At 49.2% G+C, this 23622-nt stretch overlaps 1 protein-coding gene across 1 annotated transcript in view; it reads right to left on the reverse strand.

Moving 5' to 3' along the window:
* Positions 1–23622, reverse strand: part of FAM222A (family with sequence similarity 222 member A) — an 87869-nt gene that overhangs the window by 12424 nt on the left and 51823 nt on the right. Inside the window, exon 2 of the mRNA XM_083583898.1 lies at positions 23389–23516. Within this exon, the coding sequence (XP_083440024.1) occupies positions 23389–23470 (82 nt within the window). The 5' untranslated portion in view covers positions 23471–23516. The remainder of the gene's footprint in view (positions 1–23388; positions 23517–23622) is intronic.

Below are 23622 nucleotides of genomic sequence, written 5' to 3' on the forward strand. Positions count from 1 at the left end.
CCGAGGGGCCACCAAAACTCTCCCCACACATGCACAAGGGGCTCCACCTGCTCCTGATTCCTTAAACTACAGGCACAGATTCCCAGGAAGCTCCTCTCCTGCACCCAATGCAGCAACTGATGCCCTTTTGTGCATGGGCTGCAGTGCCCACCTGCCCTGGCACAAGCCAGACTGGGTGCCAGCCTTCTGCCACCGCGAGTCAAGCACAGGAAACGCACCAAGCAGCCCCTGGAAGATCACTCCCAGATCAAGGGTGGGGGGGGGGGTCAGGGAGAGAGGCTGTGTCACTGCCTGAACACCAGTTGGGCTCGCTGTGACAAGCTGCAAATTCCATGTGTTGTCACATCTCAGGGTGACGCAGCGAACCCCCACTGGGAAAATTATAGAGCTACCAATTTCCGAGAGGGTTCCTGGCGCACTCCTGCACTCCGCTGGCAAGCGCCTCTCCCTCCCTGCAGTAATTACTGCTTTCTAACGGGCCGTAATTACTCTCCCCAATCACCCCGTCACCCGTCATGCAAAGGCAGCCTCGCCTTGACACGCAGCCGCGGTTGCCAGCACCAACGGCCTGCCCTTTCCCTCACCCCTTCTCCTCTTGCAAGCAGAGCTGTCAGCGGCTGCACAGCCAAGCCCTTCTCTGGCCCAGGCACCAGGTGCTCCTCCGTGGAGGCTGCTGCCATCTGCTCCGGCTGAGCGCTGACTAAAGCCAAGGCTGGGGCACGCTGCGTCCGGGCAGAGGGGCTTCAGAAACGCCATGGCAGGGGGGTGGGCTAGATGACTCTGGGGTCCCTTCCAACTCTACAGTCTTATGGCCTGGAAACGCTGTACCCTGGGGGGAGAAATCTGGATTGGGCAGGGCAGGGCTGAGCCCACTTCTGTCTTGCCAGATCCCAAAACCTACTGATCACAGACCAGTGAGAAGGGAAGAAAAGGCTGCCTCTGGAACTGAACTGAGCTCAGAGCCCTTTCATACAAAAACCTGCACCTGGTTTGCCTTCTTCGTTTCAGCAGCCAAATTTAGGCAGAAAAGTCATTTTGCTGGTGCCATTTGTTCAACAGTCACTGAACTTCTCTTCTGAAGCCAGCCAAGGCTGTGCTCCCCCAGCCGTTTACTGGGCAGGGCTCTTAATCTGAGTTCAAATGACTTTGTCCGAGATGCACGCAAATCCTGTTCTTTTTTTTATAAAACTCAGGTGCTGGACAGGGTCACCAGCCAAGTTGCAAAGACCTTTGTGAAAACCTTCTGTGGGGCTGAGGGTTTGGGCTGTGTGTGCATAATGGGAGCCCCCCTCCCTTCTTGCAGCCCTTCTTTCAGGGAACTTGGCCTCATCTCTCCCTTGAGCCACTCAACAACCTCACACTCCTCCCAGCCTGGAAGTACGAGGCATCGAGAGATCTCTTGGATGTTTGGGGAGAGGCGAAGGTGCATTTGGGCACCATGTGTTTCTGATGGCGACAAGCAAGCCTGGGGCAGAGTCAGCCCTGGCCTGTCAATGCCTCCTGGCGTGGTGAATCTGACACCAATGAAGCCCTGCTGATGTGAGGAAAAGTGGGGGAGCACTGTGAAATGGCCCCCAAGCCACATACAACTTCACTGTGAACACACCCAACTTTAACAGCCACCACAACGTGTGGCTGCAGCTTTATTCAGCAAGACATTTATATTCCGTCTTTTCTTCCAAGGAGCTCAAGGTGGCATACATGGGTCTTTTCCTTCCTTATTTTATCCTCAAAACAATCCTGTGAGGTAAGTTAATCGGAGAGGCAGTGACCGGCCCAAGGTGGCTCAGGGAGTTCCATGGCTGAGTGGGGGGCTGAACCCTGGTCTCCCTGGCCCAGCACCCTCAACTGCTGCACCCCACGGGTCCTATGTTTTGTAGAGTTGGAACTGGAGAGTCAGAAGGGACCCAAAGGGTCGTCTAGACCAACCCCCTGCAATGTTATGTGAGCCCCACAAAGGAGTCCTTCCTTTCGTCTGTCCTGAGCCAGGGCTAATCAGTTTCACTGGGTGGCTCTGAATTCTAACATTCTGCAGGTGGGCAAAACTTCTCTCACTACCCACTAGGGCCTGGGTCCAAATCCCCACTAGCTCTGAAGCTCACTGGGCGAACCTGGCCAGTCACTATCTCTCTCAGCCCAACCTACCTCACAGGGTTGTTGTGGGGATTAAATGGGAGGAAGAGAACCATGCACGCACCTTGAGCTCCTCGGAGAAAAAGGTGGGGCAGAAATGCAGTGAATGAATGAATGAATCTATGGATAAAGGAAACTGGGTTTAGAGGCCTGCAGCTCTTGTGCACTGAAACTCTCATCAGCTGCAGACAGCACAACCGACGGGAGATGTAGTGCCAAAGAGTAGAAGGGTGCCATTGTTGGGGAAAGCTGTTCTTTTGTTTCTCCAGAAGAGGTTAAAGCCTCAAAATGCTTTGACCTTTCCTTGCAGAAAAGCCAATGGCACACCTTTGTGGCCTCTGCCCCAGCCTCCCACGATGCTCACCTCTCACGACTGGCTGCTGGCTCCCTGGCGTGACCTTGCTTTTTATTTGGCACAGAAGACACTGCCCAGGACAACAAACCCCAAACCAGCAGTCCTCCCTCCCGTCTCCCAACCCCACAACCTGTTCCCTATCCCCCATCTTTGCATTCAATAACAGCTAAATAATTGAATCATCTCAGCTGCTGAAGATTTGCTTTGAATTTTATTAGAATTTTAAATTGTTTTGTTTCCTCAGTATTTTATTACTGTAAATGGAAAACCTATCGCCTGCAGTAATAATCCGATGGCTTTTTATATTACTCGGCGAATCTATACTGGAGGGAGAGCGGTTTGCAGGCAGGCAGGCAGGCAGGAGAAGCCATTAGGATGGCAGCAGAGGCTTATGAGATTATGCCTGCAGCAAGGCGAGTGTTTTGCTCCCTGCAAATTGGCCAACAGGCTGGCTCAGAGGCAGATTTAGGCCCAGATCTGGGAATATTGCAATGGGAAATAAATCTTAGGACTTGATTGGGGTGTGTGGAGGAAGTTCTGGGGGTGGGAAGAGCTGATGGATGCCAAGCCAGCCCATGGACCATCAACGTCTAATTTGGTACATCTAGTCTGGACTACACACGGCATGGACTGTGAGTTTATTTGATGTCATCGAGTGCAACCATCATTTGGCACCCTGGGCTGTAGGAAGGGTGGCAAAGTCAAGGTTAAATGCGGGGGAAGGCCAAGCCCCATGCACACACCCAAAGTGCACCAAGGCCAACTTTACATTCACACAAGTGTGTGACTGCATCTCACACCATTCTGGTAACTCTAGGAAATGGAGACCCAGCAATGGGAGAGGCCTGTGGCTGTCACAGCCCCCTCATCTGGCTGGCTCTCCGTGGAGGCCAAATGCTGGTCTGTACACTAGATCTCTCTTTGGATCCAGCCAAGCAACTCTACATTCTTTGGAATGGAGGGGCAAAATATAAAACGCAAGGCCCCTGCCCCACAAAATCTGGAACACTCTTACATTTTACAGCACAAGTAGCAACGCAGCAGCAATACGGAGAACATGAGAAGAGTCTGGTGGATGAGGCCCAAGGGGGCCCATCTTGCCCAGCACCCTCTTCTCACAATGGCCACAATGGTTTCTTCTGTGGGAAACCCGCAAGCAAGACCTCGGCACAAGAGCCGTGTCCTCCACTATGGGTTCCGTCAACTGGCATTCAAAAGCACTGCTGCGCCCCCAGGACTCCTGTTTAGGACTGTGGCCCAACCATCACAAGTGAAGTCAGCCACAGATTGCACAGACAACTTGCAATGTATCCTGGACAGGTTGACGAGCACATGCACTGTCACAGAAGAGAGATGCATGGAAGAGCTGATGCCCACAGCAGCCTCCTTCCCCTGGGGTGAATGCTCAGGCGCCAGAGGGATGCTTGGGAGCTCCCTTGCAAAGATCCAGCCCAGGAGGTTTGCAGCAATAACAAGGGCTGAGCTAACAAGGACTCACTACTTTCCAGGAACGTTTTCAGCAATGTCGAAAAGTATTCTCCCAACCAAAAAACGTTTCAGCGATTGCTTTGGAAGTGATTCAGAAAGTGTCGCTGAGTTGACTACATCTGTCCTCAGTGACGTGGACAAATACGGCCAGCTATTTATCATTATGACTGTCTGGTGGGCTTCACCCACGTGAAGGAGAAAAGGAGCTCCATTCAGGGGAAAAGCAGCTGCTGCTGTGGGAGCTGATGGCATTGAGCGGAACTGAGGGGAAACAAAATTCTTGCAGGGAAAGCATCTATCAGGAGCGACCATTTACGCAGAGAAAGCACTTGGCCCAAAACAGAAAGAGGAGTATATTTGGGCTACGTAATAAAAGGTTAACACTACACAGACCAGCAGCCAAGACGCACATTACTTGGACTCAAGATGCAAAATGCAGAGGCTCCCCGCACCCTCCTCCAAAACCCTCCATCTCTGCGCCTCCCCCCAGAGCCCTTGCCTCTGAGTAACATTCTGCAGCCAGGAAACCTTCGCCAACAGCAGTGAACATGCCGTGACATCACAGGAGTCAGGGCTAATGAGGACGGCTCCCAGGAGACGCACCAATTTCAGCCCATTGTATATATCAGATTAACCGGCAGAGGGCTGGAGGGAAGGCATCCCACAGGGGCTCAACAGAAGCATTCTTACTGTGGGGAGAGGAGGGGGAAGCCCCTAATTGGGAGGCTGGCTAGGCCTGCGTGAGGCAGCAGTCGGCCTGCCCAAACTCACAATAGTTACCAATTAAAGCAGACTACGCTGTGAAACCAGTTCCGGTTAAATTCAGGCACACAATGGCCTCCGCCAAGGCCCAGCTGCCAGGGCGCCTAATTAACCCTGGTTTTTAACCGCATACTTTTTTTAAAAAAATGTGCCAAAAATCAGTTACAAAGTGGAGAACAAGGCAGGGTTAATCGTGGAGCCCCTTCGATTGCAGAGGCCCTTGTGGAGGGGGAGGGAAGGGGTCCGTCCCCCCACTGCTCAGCTGTCAGCCTGTCTTGCGATTTGGCTCCCAAGGAGCTCAAGCTACAGCGAAGGAGCAAGGAGCAAGGGCTCATCCGGATGCTGACAGCTAAGAGCTGCTAGGCTCAAGGCAAATAGAGGGAGGTGGCAATCACCCTCTCTCCCTCCTCCTCGCAGGACCAGAGCGGATGCCAGAGCCACAAGCTGGCATGGGGGCCTCCAAAGAAGGGCTGCTGCTTCACTCTCACACACACAACTTCCCAACCTCCTGAGAACACACCAAGTGGCAAGGAAGCCCTGCCCACGGCTCCATCTCAGCCCAGCCTCACACTGACAACCTTGCTTTGACAGAAATTAAAACTCTGGGAGAATCTGCGTGCTCAACGACCAGAGCAATTGGGCTACTGCCAGAGTAAACAGAGAAGCATCTCAGGGGCTTCAGGGGGCGAAAGGAGCCGGGTGTTGCTAGAAGCAGGGGGCTTGTTCTCATGAGCTACCTGCGACTAGACGGTGCCAAGAGAGGAGCTCCCTTCATTCTCTGGGCACCAGTTTCTGTTCCTTGACTGCTCCTCACATACCTGGCTGCTGAGCTAGCACCCCTGGCTGACTGGAGCAGTGGGAAAGGGGCTGCCTTTTGGATTATCTGTTCATTCTGTTCCCTGTCCTTCCTTGGTTAGGGTCTCAGGGCAGCTTACAAAACGACAGTTAATAAATTTCAAAAAGTCATGGTCTTCTTCTTTTTCTTCATTGTTGTTATATTAAATTTGTATTACACCTTTATCCAAAGATCCCAGGGCAGTTCACAACAGAAAAAACACAAAATGAGAACAGATAAAACATAGTAAAACAAAACCAAAACCACACCAACGACTCCCCCTCCCACAAAAACATTTTAAAAAACCACAGAATGTTAATCAATTGAATGTCTAAAATAATGCCTGTGTAGGGAAGGCACCAGGCGAACTTCCCTGGGGAGATCTTATCCACTGTGCTCTAATGGGTGGGGCCACAGCTCTATAGCTGAGGAAGTGATTGGCACAAAGGAAGTTTCAGGTTTGTTCGATGGCTGACCAATACTGCCTTTAAAAAAAGAAAAATCAAACCCAGATCTTAAGACTAGGAAAGACCCCCCCCCTTTCCCTGAAGTTCCGGAGAGCTGCTGTTGACCAGAACATACAATAGTGGGTTAAGACAGAGCAAAGATCTGACTTTGTAGAAGCCTCCTTGGCGCACAGCAGCTGATCCCCTGCTGGTTCCAGATTCAGTCCCCAGTGGCATCTCCAAGTAAGGCCAGGGAAGATGCCCTGCCAAACCCCAGAGAGCCACTGCTGCTTGTTCCTGTGGGGCAGACTGAGACCGAGGAGCAACAGGACGGACCCCGGCTAAGGAAGCGCCCATGCTGGGACGGCTGAAAGGACAAAGCGCTCCTTGCGGACAGAAGACCTTGGAAGGTGGTGGGCTCTCCTTCCTGGGCGCTTGTTGAGCAAAGGCCCGGTGGCCATCCATCAGGGGCTATTTAGCTGGGGCTCCTGCACTGCAAAGGGTTAGGCTAGATGTCCCTTCCAATTATGTGATTCTATGATTCTAAGTGCCCCCCCCTTTTCTTTAGCCAAGAGATCCCAGAAGCTTTCTCAGGATTGTCCTCCCGATTTTCTCCAAATCTGAGGGAGCCTTGCAGAGCCCAGAAAACAAGGCCCTGCTGCTACACCCTCCCAACTTTCTTGCGTAACGAGACACAAGGGAACAGATGAGGCAACTCCACTGCTGCCACCCCAACCAGCCCGTCCGTTAACAGAAAGGCTTTTCAAGACACCATTGCCAGATCTGCTCACGTCAGGGCAAGCTCTTTATTATCTGCCGCCAAAGTGTCACCGCAGATACTGCTACACACGTGTGTCATGTTGCATTTGTCTCCTCGTGAGGAATTGGTACTGTTGATGCCACACACTGTGCCACTTAGGGTCAGTGCGAAAACAAACTCTGTGTGTTTGTGTGTCTGGGGGGTTCAGAATAAGAGAGACAGGAGTGTTTTCCTCCTGGGCAGCCTTGTCGCCTTAAAACAACCTCCAGCTGGGTGTCTCCATCAGGTCTTGAAAGATGTTGGGGGGGGAGGGCTTCCTGGAGTAGGGATGGAGGGAACCCTCTTGGGCTCGGTAATCTAGCAGGGCACAGATTGGCAGGCCCCATTAGGACAAAATCAGGCAACTGCAAGCCCAGAGGCTGTAAACTGGAGCAAGCCAGCATAGATTAAGAGTTGTCTGCACCAGTTTATTCTGCATAACCTCTGGGAACCTAAATCTCAGGGGAAGAGCAAAACCAGCCCCAAGAGAGGGCCTGCAACTCAGCTTCTCCTGGAGGATCGCTTGAGCTCAGGAGCTGGAGGGTGCTGTGCCAGCCACAAAACAGATCACCGCCCTGGCTGCACCAGCCGGTCTTGTCAATAGCTCCTTATGTGGCTCCTGCGGGTGTGTGTGTGTGCGCGCGCCCACAAACAGGGAGGGAAGAATTTCTCTGAGTCCCACCTGGCAGGAGAGCAGGATGCAAGGAACTGACCCCTCCATAGCAATGGAGACACTGGCTATATTCTCTGGGCTGCTCTTGGGAGGCAGGTTGTTCAGGCAGGTTGCAAGTGGGTTGTTGACAACTTATTGGGTCCCCCATCCCCCAAAGGTAAAACTGGATTAAACACTGGGAGGGGGGAGCTGGACATATGGGCTGGACATCTATGCCTAGATCCTCTGAAGATCCTGCAACAAACAGCCATCTGGAAGTGCCCTGCCTCTTCAGTTAGCTTAAGAGTTGAAGGGCTGAGCTGGGGAGAAGAAGCTGGGTGGGTGGGGGCAGAAAACGTTGGAAGCTGCCTTGTGCCACCATTGGTCCATCTAGCTCAGTCTCGTCTACACTGACTGGCAGCAGCTCTCTAAGGTTTCAGGCAAGAGCCTCTGCCAGCCCTTCCTGGAGATGCCACAGGGGATCCTGCTTGCAAGAGAGAGATGCCCTTCCCCAAGCCCTGGCACGGGGGCTGCAGCGACTGCAGGCTATCTGAGGACATCTCTCCACAGACTTTGCATGGGACAAAAGTTCCTTTGGACCTTCAGTCCTCTGCTTTAAAGACCAACACTTGTGTATGAAATCCCTCTAAATCTATAAAAGGAAGAAGCAAATCTCTGTATGCAAAAGAGACGCAAACACATTGATTGTTACTCCATTCTTTCTAGCAGTCCTGTGAGGCCGCCCAGCAGTCCGTGGCTCAGCTAAGGCACTGCGACAGAGAGAGAGAGACACCTGCCCAAGCGCCTTGCGGTCCGTGGCAGAGGTGCAACCTGAGAACCCAGGAAGAGCCGGGATGCTGCATCAGCCCAATGGGGGCCCATCTATCCCACCAACCAGAGGCCTCTTTTGGAAAACCCACAAACAGGATCCTTGCACGAGAGCAACTCTTCCCTCCTGTGGTTTCCACCAACTGGTACTCAGAAGCATTGCTGCCTCTGTGAGATCTGAACCAGGGAGTCTCTGGAAATGCCCTTCCTCCCAGGTCATGCTGCTCTACGTGAGGCAGAAATCAAAATCCCCACAGAACTTTGCACAAAGAGGCAGCCCTTTTTTGGAAGGGCTTAGGGATCTGAGGAGGGAGGCACCTGCAGCTGCAGAAGCAGCAACGCTTTGCCTTCGTGAAACTGCTGGCCTTCTCTGCCACCCAGTCGAGGGAAGCGGGGGAAGGAAGCAGCAGGCGCAGAGATGAGGGGCGGGCAGATGTCAGGACGACAGGAGAGGCTGCGCAGAGGACGCGCATAAACGCAACTGAAGGGCCCTGCAGGATGCCGGAGGCGCTTCCCAGCCTCTCTGTTCTGCCATTTAAGCAACATCCTCCTTGAATGGCTGCAGATTAATATTTGATTCGCGGGAAGGGAAGGGGCCTCCTTTGCGCTGACGGACCCCACTGGTCAGGCGCGGCGGAGGGAACTCTCGGAAGACGCTCGATACTCCGGCACAAAGGGCTGCAGCAGCGGCGCCTGAAGCTTTTGACTGGAGGCTCCTTTCACTGGCAAGGGACCGTACCAAGAGCAGAGCCTCCAGTGCAAAAATGTTCTCACTGCATTTCGACTCCCCCCTCTTTCTCCAAAGAGCTCAGGGGTGGCAAACAGGGTTCTCCCCCTCCTCACTTAATCCCCACAACAACCCCACGAGGTAGGTTAGGCTGAGAGAGGGTGACTGGCCCAAGGTCAGCTCGTGAAACTAAGGGGGAGAGAAAGGGGGGCAGGGAAATTCAACATGTTTTATGGCGAAGGATGGGACGTGGGTGGCGCTGTGGGTTAAACCACAGAGCCTAGGACTTGCTGATCAGAAGGTCGGTGGTTCAAATCCCCACGACGGGGTGAGCTCCTGTTGCTTGGTCCCTGCTCCTGCCAACCTAGCAGTTCAAAAGCACATCAAAGTGCAAGTAGATAAATAGGTACCGCTCTGGCGGGAAGGTAAACGGCGTTTCTGTGCGCTGCTCTGGTTCGCCAGAAGCGGCTTAGTCATGCTGGCCACATGACCTGGAAGCTGTACGCCGGCTCCCTCGGCCATTAAAGCGAGAAGAGCGTCGCAACCCCAGAGTCGGCCACAACTGGACCTAATGGTCAGGGGTCCCTTTACCTTTTATGGCCAGGGATATGGGCATATAAAACAGGGCAGCAAAAGAGGGCAGGCACATTGCAAAACAGACCAGTAAAAATGCACAGTCTTGTTTTTGACAATTTTACCCCCCCCCCCCCCCGCTTGTGGCTTTGGCTGCGAGTGCAGTGGGTACTGCCCCCTCCCCCAGCCCGCCCCCCACTAAGCTTGGTAAAATGGAGAATAAGGAAACCCAAAAACAGCATCTCTGTCACTACCTGCCATGCAATAGTGGAGAAGGTTCATCTACCCACCTGTTCCCGGCATGTGCAACACAACTACTACAGGGCTGCAAGCAGAGAGAAAGGGGCCAGAATTTGCAAGCCAAAGCAAGCCAAGCTGCAGGAAAGGGAGATTAGGAAGAGAGAGGGCGAGAATGACCTATGCATTTGTTTATTTGATTTGCATCAATTACGAATTTCAAAATCTAAAGCAAAGGAAATGCTTTTAAATAAAAATTAAAATAAAATGAATTGAGATTGTTGGTTGGTGCACAACAATAAACCAGATCAACAACAATCATCAAAATGCCTATATATTTTTAATCAATTTTATTGAAAGTTTCCAACATAAAATACAACAAAAGCCGAACTAACCTAAGAGAGAGAAAATGCCTAAATAAATCAAACCCCAGACAATGCATGAGTCTTTATATTAGTGAGGCAACAGATAGAACAACACATACAACCGCACAAACACCAGCTTATCTGAAAAGCCTGGGTGGATAAAGCTGATGGTGAAAACTCAAGTATGAGGATGGCGGTTGCACCTCCAAAGGCGCAAGGAGTTCCACAAGTGGGGTGCCACCACAGACAAAGCCCCGTCCCTCTCGCTGATAAACAGCAATGCCCATCAGAGAGGACCACGATAAGACTAAGATAAAGGTGCAGGCTGACAAGCATTTGGGCCATAAATTAAGATTATGCAAACCAACAATAAAATGCACTTAAGAGGAATGAATACAGATATAGCAATACTGGGAAACTGTTCTATGCAGAGTTGGTGCGTGGTTCTCCAGTGTTTCAGTCAAGGGACATTCTCAGTCCTACCTGGAGCTACCAGGGACCAATGGCACCCCATGCAATGATAACCAAGAAAGAACATGGAGACTCCAAACGCTTTCTGCTGAGTCAAAACCTGGGGGTCAGTCAGCAAAGTCCTGGCAAGATGGAAGAGTACTGGGGGTCAGCTCCAGGCCACCCAACTTCCTGTCTTCAACTAGAAGACAGAAGGCAGAGAATTTATTTCCATGGTCCTAACATAGGGGCAGCTGCCAGGGACACCTGGGAATGCAGCTGAACAGGGCAGAGTCGAGGGAGGGTTTGGGAATCTTGTCTCGGCTCCTGTGTAAACCCATGTGGAAATTAAGGTGATATTTTATGGGTGCGCACAAGAGAAAAACTTTCCTCCCGCAACTTTGTCAAAATACCATGGGTATTAGTATAATGTATTATTTATAGATGCTGAGAAGGCCTTTGATAATATTTCTTGGGAATTTATAATAAAAAATTGGAATTACAGTGGTACCTCGGGTTACATTCGCTTCAGGTTACAGACTCCGTTAACCCATAAATATTGTTTCAGGTTAAGAACTTTGCTTCAGGTTGAGAACAGAAATCGTGCTCCGGTGGCGTGGCAGCAGCAGGAGGTCCCATTAGCTAAAGTGGTGCTTCAGGTTAAGAACAGTTTCAGGTTAAGAATGGACCTCCGGAACGAGTTAAGTACTTAACCCGAGGTACCACTGTAATGGAAATGGGACAATGTTTTATAAAAGGGATCAGAGCAATCTATTCAGACCAAAAAGCTAGATTGCCAGACAAGGTTGCCCATTATCGCCATTATTATTTATAACAGTCCTGAAAGTCCTTCTAAGAAATATGAGAAAAACTGACAAGATTAAAGGAATTGGTGTCGGTTGAAAAGAATATAAATTGAAAGCCTTTGCAAACGATTTAGTTATAACAGTAGAGGACCCATCAACGAGTGCAATGGAAGCACTGGAAAGAATTGAACAATGTGGACAGGTAGCAGGTTTTAAATTAAATAAAAAGAAAACAAAAATGCTTGTTAAAAATATGGATCAATATGTAAAAGACAAATTGCAACATAAATTAGGTATTGAGGTGGTAAAAAAGGTTAAATATTTAGGAATCTGGCTAACATAAAAAATATAAATTTGTTTAAAGATAATTATATACTGGTATGGAATGGTATTAAAAGAGATCTAGAAGTGTGGGGAAGAATGAAATTATCTCTATGGGGTAGAATTTCAGTGATCAAAATGAATGTGCTACCCAAAATGTTATTTTTTTTTCAGTCAATCCCAATTATAAATGGGCTTGGTAATTTCAAAGAGTGGCAAAAAGTAATAACAAAATTTATCTGACAAAATTCAAATTGCTTATAGATGTTAAAGATATAGGAGGTTTCTCCCTGCCAGATTTGAAATTGTATTATGAAGCTTCTTGCCTGTGTTGGTTAAGGGATTGGATATTGTTAAAAAACACAGATCTATTAGCTCTGGAAGGATTTGACAATAGGTTTAGGGGGCATGTATATTTATGGTATGAGATGGTAAAAGTTCATGAACCACATAATTCGAAAATCAATCTATGAGGTATGGAGTAGATATAAGAGTTTATTAAAACGTAAAACACCTAATAAATGTTGGAAATGTAAAGAAAATGAAGGTACATTCTTTCACCTCTGGTGGACGTGCCCAAAGATATTAAGGCTTTCTGGGAGATGATTTATAACGAAATGAAAAAGGTAATTAAATATACCTTCCTGAAGAAACCAGAGGCCTTTCTCCTGGGCATGGTCGGCCAATTGGTGTTAAAGAAGGATAGAATTTTTTTATGTATGCTACAATAGCAGCAAGAATACTCATTGCAAAGTATTGGAAGACACAAGATTTACCCACCCTGGAAGAATGGCAGATGAAGGTCATGGACTATATGGAACTGGCGAAAATGACTGGCAGAATCCGAGACCAGGGAGAAGAGTCGGTGGAAGAAGATTGGAAGAAATTTAAAGACTACTTATATAAATACTGCAAAATTAATGAATGTTAGAACGATGTCGGAATGAAGTTAAGTGGTTTTAGCGGTAATGTCATAAAGGAGTATGTAAAAATGGTCTGTTATTAGGTGAGAATGCAAAGTTACAATACATTAAGGTAAAGGATTAAGATAAAGACAAGGAGGGAAAGGATTTGCTGAATTAACTAACTGAACTGGAATACAAAAAAGGGAGGTGTGAGGAGGTCAGGGAAACAAGCAAATGAAAGACAAGACATGAAAAGACTGATATGTTTTTAAATTTTTTTTAATTTTTCTGTACTTTGTATTTTTTCTTTTTTTCTTCTTTTTTTTACTTTGTAACTCTTTTTGAAACTTTAATAAATATCTTTTAAAAAATAAAAAAATAAAACGTAAAACACCATGGTGGCTGTCGCCATTAGAGGCAACATCTATAAAAAAGTTAAATATGGAACAAAAATGGGCCACCTGTGGAGATTTGGTGAAAGAGATGGATAACCAGTGGAAATTGAAACCTTATGAAGAGATAAAAGAGTCAGTAAAAGATTGGTTGGATTATCGTCAAATAAATGAAGTGTTTAGAGAAGATAAAAAGAAAAATGGATTTGAATTTATAAGATCTAGGTTTGAAATGGATTTATTAGGCAGCAAAGTTAAAATATTGTCGAATATGTATAAGTTACTTTTGGAATGGCATACGAAAGATGAAGTTAAATCTGTAATGATACATTGGGCAAATGATATTGGTCATAATATACAGTTAGAAGATTGGGTAAATTTTACCGCATGCAGTTCACTTATAGAAAATATAATGAAAATGATGTATAGATGGTATATAACACCAGTGAAATTAGCAAAAATATATAGAACAAATAACCAATGTTGGAAATATAAAGAAAAAGAGGGTACTTTTATCATATGTGGTAGACCTGTAAGGAGGTGAATGCTTTCTGGGAAATGATATATAATGAAATTTTTAAAATGTTGAAATATATAGTAGGCCGAGAAATACATAAACAGGATGAAACATTGTTTTTATATGCAACAACTGCAGCGAGAATGTTATTAGCCCAAAGATGTAAACAAGAAGATTTGCCAACAAAAGAAGAGTGGCAGATGAAATTACTGTACTATGCCAAATTGGCAAAACTGATGGGAAAAATCCGGAACCAGCAGGATCAGACTTTTCTGAAAGACTGGAATAAATGTGTGTTATATCTGAAGGACAACTGTAAATAACTAACATCGCTAGTAGGGCTACAAGAAGTTTTGTAAGGTCAAACTTATTACAGTTAATTTAGTATGTAAACAAGATTATGATTTAATAGCAAAAAATATATAAGAAAATGCAGTACATAGAGAATAGGTTTGAAAACCATCAGTCGGGGAGGGGGGAAGTTCTAGGCTCATGAAGCCAAATGTTTTATTTACTTTTGTACACGATGATGTTATGTAAGAAAGTATATGTAAAAACCAATAAAAAATATTATAATAAAAAGTTAGTATAATATATTAATTAGGAAGCTATTAAAAGAGGTGGTGCTGTTGTTGTTTAAAAAATGCAGATGCAATTAAAACAGTTTTTATCACTCAACAGAGGGAATTTCCACAAGTGCAACACCCTCATGCTGCCTCTGCAGATGGACCATAAAAAGCCAGGCTCCACTGCTATGCAACAAACTTAAGACTGTTTCCTAGAAAGAGAGATTAAGAATCCACAGCTGCCTGCAATTTTATGCAGAAAGAAACATTACAGAGTTTCTAAAAAGGGTGAGAGGCTGGTCTGCTACAGGTGGACAATTTGGGGCAAAATCAGATGCAAAAGGCATGGAGGTGAACTTGACATGGATTTGGTAAACAGGCTTGCATGTGTAAAATCACATGCGAAGGTAGCACAGAAAATGCAATGCCGCAAATTCCACAGGCTGCCTCACTTTGCCCCAAGACGAAATGGGCTTGAAGGAGAATTAATTGCCTATTAGGGGACTGGAGGGAAGCCCCCCTCCAGCAATTGTTGGGAGAGGCCTAGTGGGCACAACGTTTTTCAGCCAAGGGGATCTCCCCCCCCCCCCCCCCCGGCCATGGATCCCCTGGGAGACACAGGACTGCACTACCTTTTGCAAAAGCACCATTTTGCAGGTCACGATGGGAAAGGGAGAGAGCACTTGCTTTGGAAAGTGGGGTTCTGCAGAGCCTGTGTCTCTGAGGTACAGCAGGCACATTCCCAGATTCGCTGGGTGTTTTGTATCACACCTGGAAGCAGAGCGGAAAACAACAGAGCTCTTGAAGGGTGGGGAGGTGGGAGTTTATCATCTTATTTTCCACCTCTGGCACAGCGGAGCTTTAAGCAAAACCCAACAGAAAGAATTGAAAAAATCCTACAATCTAACAAAAGGGCAGGATTCTTTGCATGCAGCTGTTAAAATCCAGAGGGCCAAGGCAGCTTCACCATAGAATCACAGAGGGGAACCCTGGCCAACCCCCTGCAATCCAGCCTCCTCCAACTTGCCTAGGGGTGGGGGTCCTCAGGCAGAGGTCCCCATTCTCCATCCATCTGGCCCGCCAGACTCTGCCCAGGTTCCCTCCCCCTGCTCCAAGCAAATGCCACTGAGCTGTGCCCATTCCACTTTCTCGGCTAGAGGGTGGACAGATGGGGGGGGCATGGAGAAACTTCTGCTCTTTTGCACAGCTGTACAAGAGTAAGAGCAGAACTGGTGGCTCCGCTTACTTTGTTCCTTTGGCTCCTGCCCACCAAGGGCATGTGGGCTGGGGGCATTTCTGGCTGAGCCCAAGAACTGGCCAGGCAAACTTTTCTGGCGGGGTGTGCCACAGGGAAATAGACCACACCAAGCAGCAGCCCCCCACTGCCCCGTATCCACAACACACACAAAAAGGTTTCTGCACATTAGGCTAACAGTATCGTTTACATGCAATAGCCCAGATTTTTGTACAGAAACCTGATTTGTTGATTTTATTCCCTTTATATTTTTAACACAACTATCTATGATTAATGAATACCTGAACCTCCCTCTCTCTTTTTGCCCTGCAGAGGAGGGGACTCTTGGGAAGGGAACATGGGAGACACAGAGCATTATGTGCTGTAAAGACCAGTGAGTGCAGTGCTTGCCACATTTAGGAAAATATTCCTATTTCTGGTTGGGCACGAAATCCAATCATGCTCAAAAGCAGTGTTTTCACTGCAAGAGGTGGCATTTGAAGCGCAGCGTCAAAGCCCTTTTGTTCATTGGCAGGCTCTGGTAAACAAGCAGCTCTTGTTATCTCCCCTTTCAGAGACACACCTGCCATGGGAGGAAACACCAGGGCAGCAGCGCACAGGAAGCACACAAAGGGAGCAAGAGGTTTGCTGCCACCAGAGGCACCAGGAAAGAGTTTGTGAAGATCCGAGGACTTGCCACATCTAACAGGCCACAACTGGCCCACCAAGGCACTGCCTCCTCTTCCGGACCTTTTTAGCAGCCCCTAGATACTTCCATTGTTGCTCTAATGCAGTGGCTCCCAGCTGGTGGTCCACGGAACCCAGGGGGTCCACGTGATCCACCCAGGGGATCTGTGGCACCATTCGCATAACAAACCTACCATGGAGATATCAACATTTTCCAAAGTAGAGGGTCCATGGTTTGGCTTTGGAAAAATAAGGTCTGCAGTACCTAGCTAACTGGGAACCCCTGCTCTAATTAATTTGACTTGCTAGCTCCCCCTCCCCCTAAGAGCAGCCAGTATGGCATGAATGATAGCTGAAAATAAATAGAGGTAAACTCCTGAATCTTCCAACACCTGGCTTCACTCGATGTCCACAAGTTCCAGGGTTATGAGAGAGCAAGAAAAACTTTTCTCTTTCCTCTTTCTCCAGGCCCCACCTAATTTTATACATTTGGCAGGATTCTGAGTTTTTCTGCATAGGATTTAAGCGAAGGGGGTGCAAGTTAGCAGAGGTTCCTGCATTGCAGGGGGCTGGACTAGAGGGCCCTTTCAGTCCCTTCCAACTCTACGATTCTATGATCCTATCCTGCCACCTCTTACTTGACTTTTCACTGAACTGAAAAGTCTCTGGCACTTTGAGATTGAGATTGGACTCAGTCACATGACGTGGTTCAACCGAGGCGACATTTGCACAATGGCGTTCTGTAAGAAGTCTCTTGGACCCCCTTATGCCCAAGGAAGCTTTGTGTGTGCCTGGGGAAGAATGCAGAACACACCCCCAATTCAGAAAAGGGCGCCATTCATGCATGTGCAACGCATTAGTGTGCCTCTGAATGCCCATAAGAGCTTTCGTTGGTCTTTGGCGCATACAGGCAGGGGCACTTAAGTTCTAGTCTTCGAAAGCAGGATCTCAAAGTACCCAAAGGCTATCCCACTCAGAGTCGGCAGCAGCAGCAGCAGATGCCTCAAAAGCATCCCTGAACCTCCCACTTGAGCATTTCAGAGGCTGAAAACCTTTGGCAGATAAGCTGCCAAAATACTTTCAGGGAACACAAAAGGACACTGTGTAATGGGGCCTTGGAAGAAGACTTCTGAAAAGTCTTGTCAACGCTCACGCTACTTTTCTTTCCCTCTTGTCTTTCTTTTTCTCCTCCTCCTCCTCCACCTCCTTTCATCCTTCTCTGCATCCATGGGGGAGAAGGCAGGCCAGGATCAGCCTCCATCCAAGGGGGCGGGCAAAGAGACGGAAACAGAGAAGACTGCGCAAGATAACACTCTCTGATTCTATTTGGGGGGCTGGGGGTGACCCAACATCTGTGTTGGGGGTTGCAGATTTCCCATCACGGGCATCTGGTTGGCCCCTGTGAGAACAGGGTGCTGGACTAGATGGGCCACTGGCCTGATTCAGGAGGCTCTTTTTGTGTTCTTACTAATTAAGGGGAGGGGACAAGCCCCCCCCCCCAGTATGGCTGGGAAGGCATAAAACTGAAAGTGCTCAGGTGCAGATGAAGGTGCACCAATGGACCCAGGGGACCAGCAAGCCACCCACAAACACATAAGCTGTACTGCAGCTGTACTGTCCACCCCCCATTCCCCACCCCATGGGGTTTCATTTCCCCCCAGGAGAGAGACAGCCACCCAGCACCCCAAAGCTACTGTGGACACCCCCAGCCTTCTCCAGTGGGATGTTTTGGGGGGTTTGTTGAAAAACAGGGTCTGACTGAGATGGACCTTTGGTTAGATCCAGCAAGTCTCTTCTGATACCTGCAAAAATGACCCACCACTTAAGGGCTGGGAATCTGATCAGCCAAAAAGGGATCTGGTCAACGAATCCATGAGGCACTGTCAAGGAACACGGAAGCATCTTCAAAGCCTTAATGTTGTGGGAGCAAAAAAGGTTTGAAAAACATAGTAATTATGGGGTGTGGGGGGATTATTAGCTCCTATCATCAAGGGAAAAGGATATTAAATAAAATATTGAAATCTGCACAGTGGTATTCTTGGAATACCCAGCAGCATTTGTACACAGCTGATGATTGTTGTATCAAAACTGTTGCTGTTATTATTATTGACAAGTAGATTTTTATCTTCCGGAAGGAACTCACCAGGGTGACCAACAGCAGGGAGTCCCTGATAGGAAGCCAACGGATCACATCTGGTGGATCACTTGAGCAGCACAGCCACCTAGAATCATAGAATCATAGAGTTGGAAGAGACCACAAGGGCCATCGAGTCCAACCCCCTGCCAAGCAGGAAACACCTCCGCAAGCGCATGCTCATTTTTAAAAGCCCGATGGCCTAAACCCCCTCTTCCCTCCACCTCTCATGAGCCTAGGCTGGGTCTGAGTGCCAGGACCTCTCCTTTGCATGCGGAAGCTCCCAGGTTTAAAACCTGGCATCTCCAGGTAGGGCTAGGAAGGTCTCCCGGCTACAGCTCAGAAGAGCTTCCAACACTCAGTGCTGGCCATACTGAGCTAGATGGACCAACGGGACAAGAAAGCTTCCTGGGCTCCTGCCATTTGCTGCAAAGCCCAGCACAACTGCCGGGGGCCGACCCTGCCAGCCTCCCCCGGCTCTGGAGCAGGCCATCTCTGAAACTAATAACCCCCAAAGATGGTGCGTTGGAGGGGGCAACTTTGGCCAGAAGGGCAACAAGGGCCACCAACTTTGTTCCACAGTTTCGTTCCAAGAAAAAGGAAAGTTGAGCTCTGCCAAAGAAGGGAGCAGGGAGCCTCGTCCAAGAGTGGTGCTGGCCGGGGTGCCTGACGTTTTGTGAGCAGTGGAAGGCAGAGACCGCAAGCTCAAGGAGAGGCAGCAGGACCTGGGACAGGAGATGCATGTCCCAGACTCAAGATGCCCCACTGATTGGCTCCATTGAGACCCCTCCAAGAGGTATTTTTTAATTGCTCGTGGAAGAAGACACCAGCCAGCTCAGGAGAAGAATATTGATCTCCAGCCGTTACAGCGGCAGCACAGACTTCCTGCGTTTGTAGTAAAAACAGCAGCCGGGGTTCCAGGAGCAGATACAGGCACAGACAAAGTGCAAAGGCAGAGGCATGCGGAAAGTGACATTTAATTAAAATATGAGCCAGGGCTCTGCAGCTGCAGGGAGACAGCAGAGGAGTGAGAGGGCAGCTGAGCAGAGGAGGGGGTGTTTGATTTATAATTTAAAGTAAAGCTCCATGCTCCTATAAACACAGAAGTGGGGGGAGAGAAATTGAAGATAAAAAGACCATCACCTGACACAGCTAAAGAGAGGGCACAGATTCAGTCTGGTCACGACCCCTTTTGTGGTCCACCTTGCTTTGCTGACAGACAGTGGCAAGGAAGGCTGGGCCGAGTTGCTCTGTTTCAAGAAAACATTCCCAGGCTATAAATCCAGGCTGCGTCAAACAAGGCTGGGCAGCTGGCAGCCAAAGTGGTACAGAAGTCAGAGTGTCAGACTAGGACCTGGGAGAGACCAGGGTTCAAATCCCCACTCCGCCATGGAGTTCACTGGGTGACCTTGAGCCAGTCCCTGCCTCTCTGCCTAACTCACCTCACAGGGTTGTTGTGGAGATTAAAGGAGGAGGCAGAGAACCACATACGCCGCCTTGAGCTCCTTAGAGAAAAAGGTGGGATATAACTTGTTGGCATCCATCTGTCTTGAGAGACAATGGAGTGCACGTCTGGGGGTGAAGTCAAGCCATTGTGTCAGCAGCACTGAAATGAACCCCCCTCCCCTGGGCACAAGCCTAGGCAGTGTGTACAGAGGTCTTGGGCAGCCCAAACACAAGACCCGCTCTCAGCTATGCTGTTGTAGTCCAAAAGAAAGCAGAGCCAGACGTTTGGCACCAGCTTGGCTGCAGGAGTTGCTAGAAGGAGGCAAACGAGGCACCATCCAACTGTCTTAGAGTCTCCACCCTGGATTTGTGGAGGGTTTCCTCCTGAGCCTTTTCTTCTCCTGAAGATATCCTGCAAGGCAGTGGAGGTTTAGGATCAGAGTTTTGCTTCTCCTAGATGGGCTCCTTTCCCAGGCGGACGAGCCCCATCTGCCCCTCACTTCCCTCTATGGCATGGGCAGAAACTGCTTTCTTGACCGTTGGACTCACCCACTATTGGTTTTCCTTTACTCCTTTTAAAGGGAGATATATAAAAACTTCCTTTTGCAGGACCAGCTAGTCCCCAAATCAGAGTTGGAAATAATGCTCCACATGCTCCATAGCTCAGGGATATTGATTGCTTCTAAAACTTCACTGCTTTGCACACTAATGCTGCCTGGTATGAAAAATATATAAAATCATATATTAAAGGGGAAGGGAGAAATCCATTACTAAATTAATCAGCAGAGAGAGAGAAGCGCTTTCCCCCCAGAGACGGAAAGGGCAGGCTGATTTCTGCCCCGATTTTTAGCGGCACAGCACTCAGGGGGTGCCTAGCTGAAGAAGAAAGGCGGCCCCAAGGCTGGCCCTCCTGCAGGTGGGAGCAGAGAGAGGAGGATCCAGCTCCGTGGAGGATGCATCCATGGGGGGGAGGGCAGGGGGAGGAGAGACGGGTGCAAGGTCAGTTACCTCTTTAAAAATAAACCAGGAGTCTGCAGCTGGAGAATTGGCTCTGAGCGAAATATCTTCACCACCACCACCACCATCATTGTTGTTATTAGAATTTACATATTGCTCTATACCCACAAGTCTCAAATGGACAACTGAGGCTCACCACCAGGCCTGACTCCTTGGCCCTCACTCCCTCCTTGAGGCTGTCCCCTCGCCCTGTGGCAGGGACCACAGAAGCCACAACAGTGAGCAGGACCTCACTGCCAAGCTTCCAGACCCACCAGGGGCATAGCACTGGTTGCATTGGGGCACATGTGGGGCACAGACAGGAGACCCTCTGAAGAGATCTACAGGTGAAGGAGGCTATACAAATTTAATAAACAATAATGATAACTTATGGAGGTCAACAAGCTCACCGTTCCTGCTGCAAATGCACCACTATGCGAGACGAAGGAAGCCCAGGAGAAACGGGAGAAGGAAAACTGGGAAGAGAGAGGGGTGCTTGTTGACAGCCCCCCAGGGCAGCCAGCCAGCCAGCCAGCGTGTCCACAGCAGGAGGAGAAAGGCAGAGGAAGAGCCTCAGAAATGCCAACATCCCCTGTGCCTTCCAGCACAGGCGGGAGGCCAACATTAACAGGCTCACCTTTGATGTGAAATTAATACAAAAATTATTCAGCAGCACAGGCAGGATAATAGGATTCTGTGGTGGTGGCAGGCCAGCCGCTGCCACGCTGCGAGGTGGGCTCATTTAATATTGACGGAAACGACGCCAGAGGACAAGAAATAAGGCCCATAAAGATAATTGCCGAGATACTCAGGAGCAAATTAAGTAATCAGAGTCGCTTCTAAATCGTGCCTAGTTCTAAGAAGAGCCATCTTTTCCGATTACCCCAACAACCGTTCATCAGAGGACGGGGAGGAAGGACTGCAAGTCCAGTTCCTCAAATGCTGTGCAGGCCACCATTCAATCAGCTTCTCTGCAAGAATATCCTGGGGGACTTTGTCAAAAGCCTTAGTGAAATCAAGATACATGACGTCACATCATTCCCCTGATCCACCAAGGTTGTAACTCTGTCAAAAAAAGAAATGAGATTTGTCTGGCATGATTTGTTTTTGAGAAACCCATGCTGGGTCTCAGTGATCAAAGCAGCAGAAATGTTCATCTCCAGGCCTGGAACACGGCAAACACTTGAAGGGAGAAGAGGAGAGAGGGCTCCTGATGCAAGACAGGGGAGGGGGGAACCCCCAACACCCAGCCCTCCGGTTTAAAAACACACATTCATCACTTGAGACTCTTAATGCGCCTTTGCAGCCAGAGAGGTCACCGCAGCCTGCCTCAGCCGGGCTCATTAAATAGACATTTAATCACAGCTTTGGATGGAGAGACAAAGACCGCAAGGAACAGGTGCTTTGATGAGTGACCTTTCGGAACCTATTTTAATGTAACTAGTTTACGGCTTATCTGAAAGGCCAACTCATCAGGAGCCGCAGAGTCACAGCAAAACCCAGAGAAATAATTACAGGGGCCTGAGAAGGAAATAAAAAGGAAGGGGAGGCAGGAAGCAATTCCTTCGGGGCGTTGGCTGCATGGGGCCCTGGCTGGCAAGCACCCAAGTCGCAGCACGGCAGCAAAGGGTGCTCCCCACCCCAGCCACGGGGCACTGCCCAGCCACGGGAACCCACTTCCCCCACCCATCCAAGCCCAGCTCCCGTGTCCACTTCCCACCTGCCCTTCCTCTTCTTCTTATTTGCTAAATAAATATACTTTTCAATATGGCCAGACAGCATCAAGGGGAAGCAGGAAGGGCCAGCCGTTCTCCCTGCTCAGAGAAAGCACAGTCTCTCCTCTCTCTCTCTCTCTCTCTCTCTCTCTCTCTCTCTCTCTCTCTCTCTCATTCCGACTGCCACCCTTGCATTTGCTCTCAGCCCAGGGATCCTTCTCCACGCCAAACCCTGGTCAAGCTCACTCAGGGGGCAGTGTTTCTCCATGTGACATGACTCAGAAGAGCGCGACCCCCACCCCACCCACTCCAGTCAAACGGCTCCCTGCTCCCAGCCCCCACCAACCAGCAAAGGGATGCTGAGCCAAAATAGCAACAGCCCAGAACCCTCGTGGGATGGAGAGAGTGCCGCTCCCATGCCACCAATGGCTGCACTTTTGCTGGGGGAGGAAACTAGGCCGATTGCCATGGCCCCCAGACTGCAGGCTACCCCTGAGCACCCACCCACTTTCCACTCTCTCCTCCGCTCTAGGGACCTAGATCTCCCCCTTTATCCCTGGCCATTCCTTGGCCACACGGGCTGAGCTCCCTTCAAACCATACATCTGAAACATTACAACGCCACTTTAAGCTTCCCCCAAAGAATTCTGGAAGGTGTAGTTTGTCAAGGGTGCTGGGAGTTGTTAGGGGATAACTGTCCCAGCAATTTCCCTCCCAGAACTACAATTCCCAGGGAGGCTTCACAATCAATCTCTGTTAAGTGTGTGTGTGGGGGGGTGCGCATTCCCAACAACTCTTGGCACCCCCAACACACCGCAGCTCCAAAACTTTTGGGGGGAAGCTGCAGCTATTGGAAATGGTTCCACAGCGATTTAACCCACATGGTGCAGATGTGGCCACAGAGGCACACCTTGGAAAGTGTCCCACAATGGGAATCGTTACGACTAACACCAGCTTTGGTTTGTGTGAAGGCAGTTGTGCGTCAAGTCCGCAGAAGAACCAGCGAGGGGGTCTACTCACACTTGCGTGGCTCCAGGGCCTTGTTTGGGCAGGTGAGGTGCTGGCTGGGCGGGTTCTGTGTCCTCTGCAGGCAGGCCAACATGACTGGTGGCAGGGAAAAGGCTCCAGTGGCGTCAATCCAGAGTGCGCTGCGGGGGACCCAAAAAGACGGAAGAGCGTCAGTCAGCAAAACTGGAGGGAGTCATCGCATCATGGAATTATCTAGTCCAACCCCCTGCAATGAGGGAATCTCAA

The sequence above is a fragment of the Podarcis filfolensis genome (genome assembly GCF_964270895.1).
Source record: "Podarcis filfolensis genome assembly, chromosome: 13".
NCBI classification, from domain to species: domain Eukaryota; kingdom Metazoa; phylum Chordata; class Lepidosauria; order Squamata; family Lacertidae; genus Podarcis; species Podarcis filfolensis.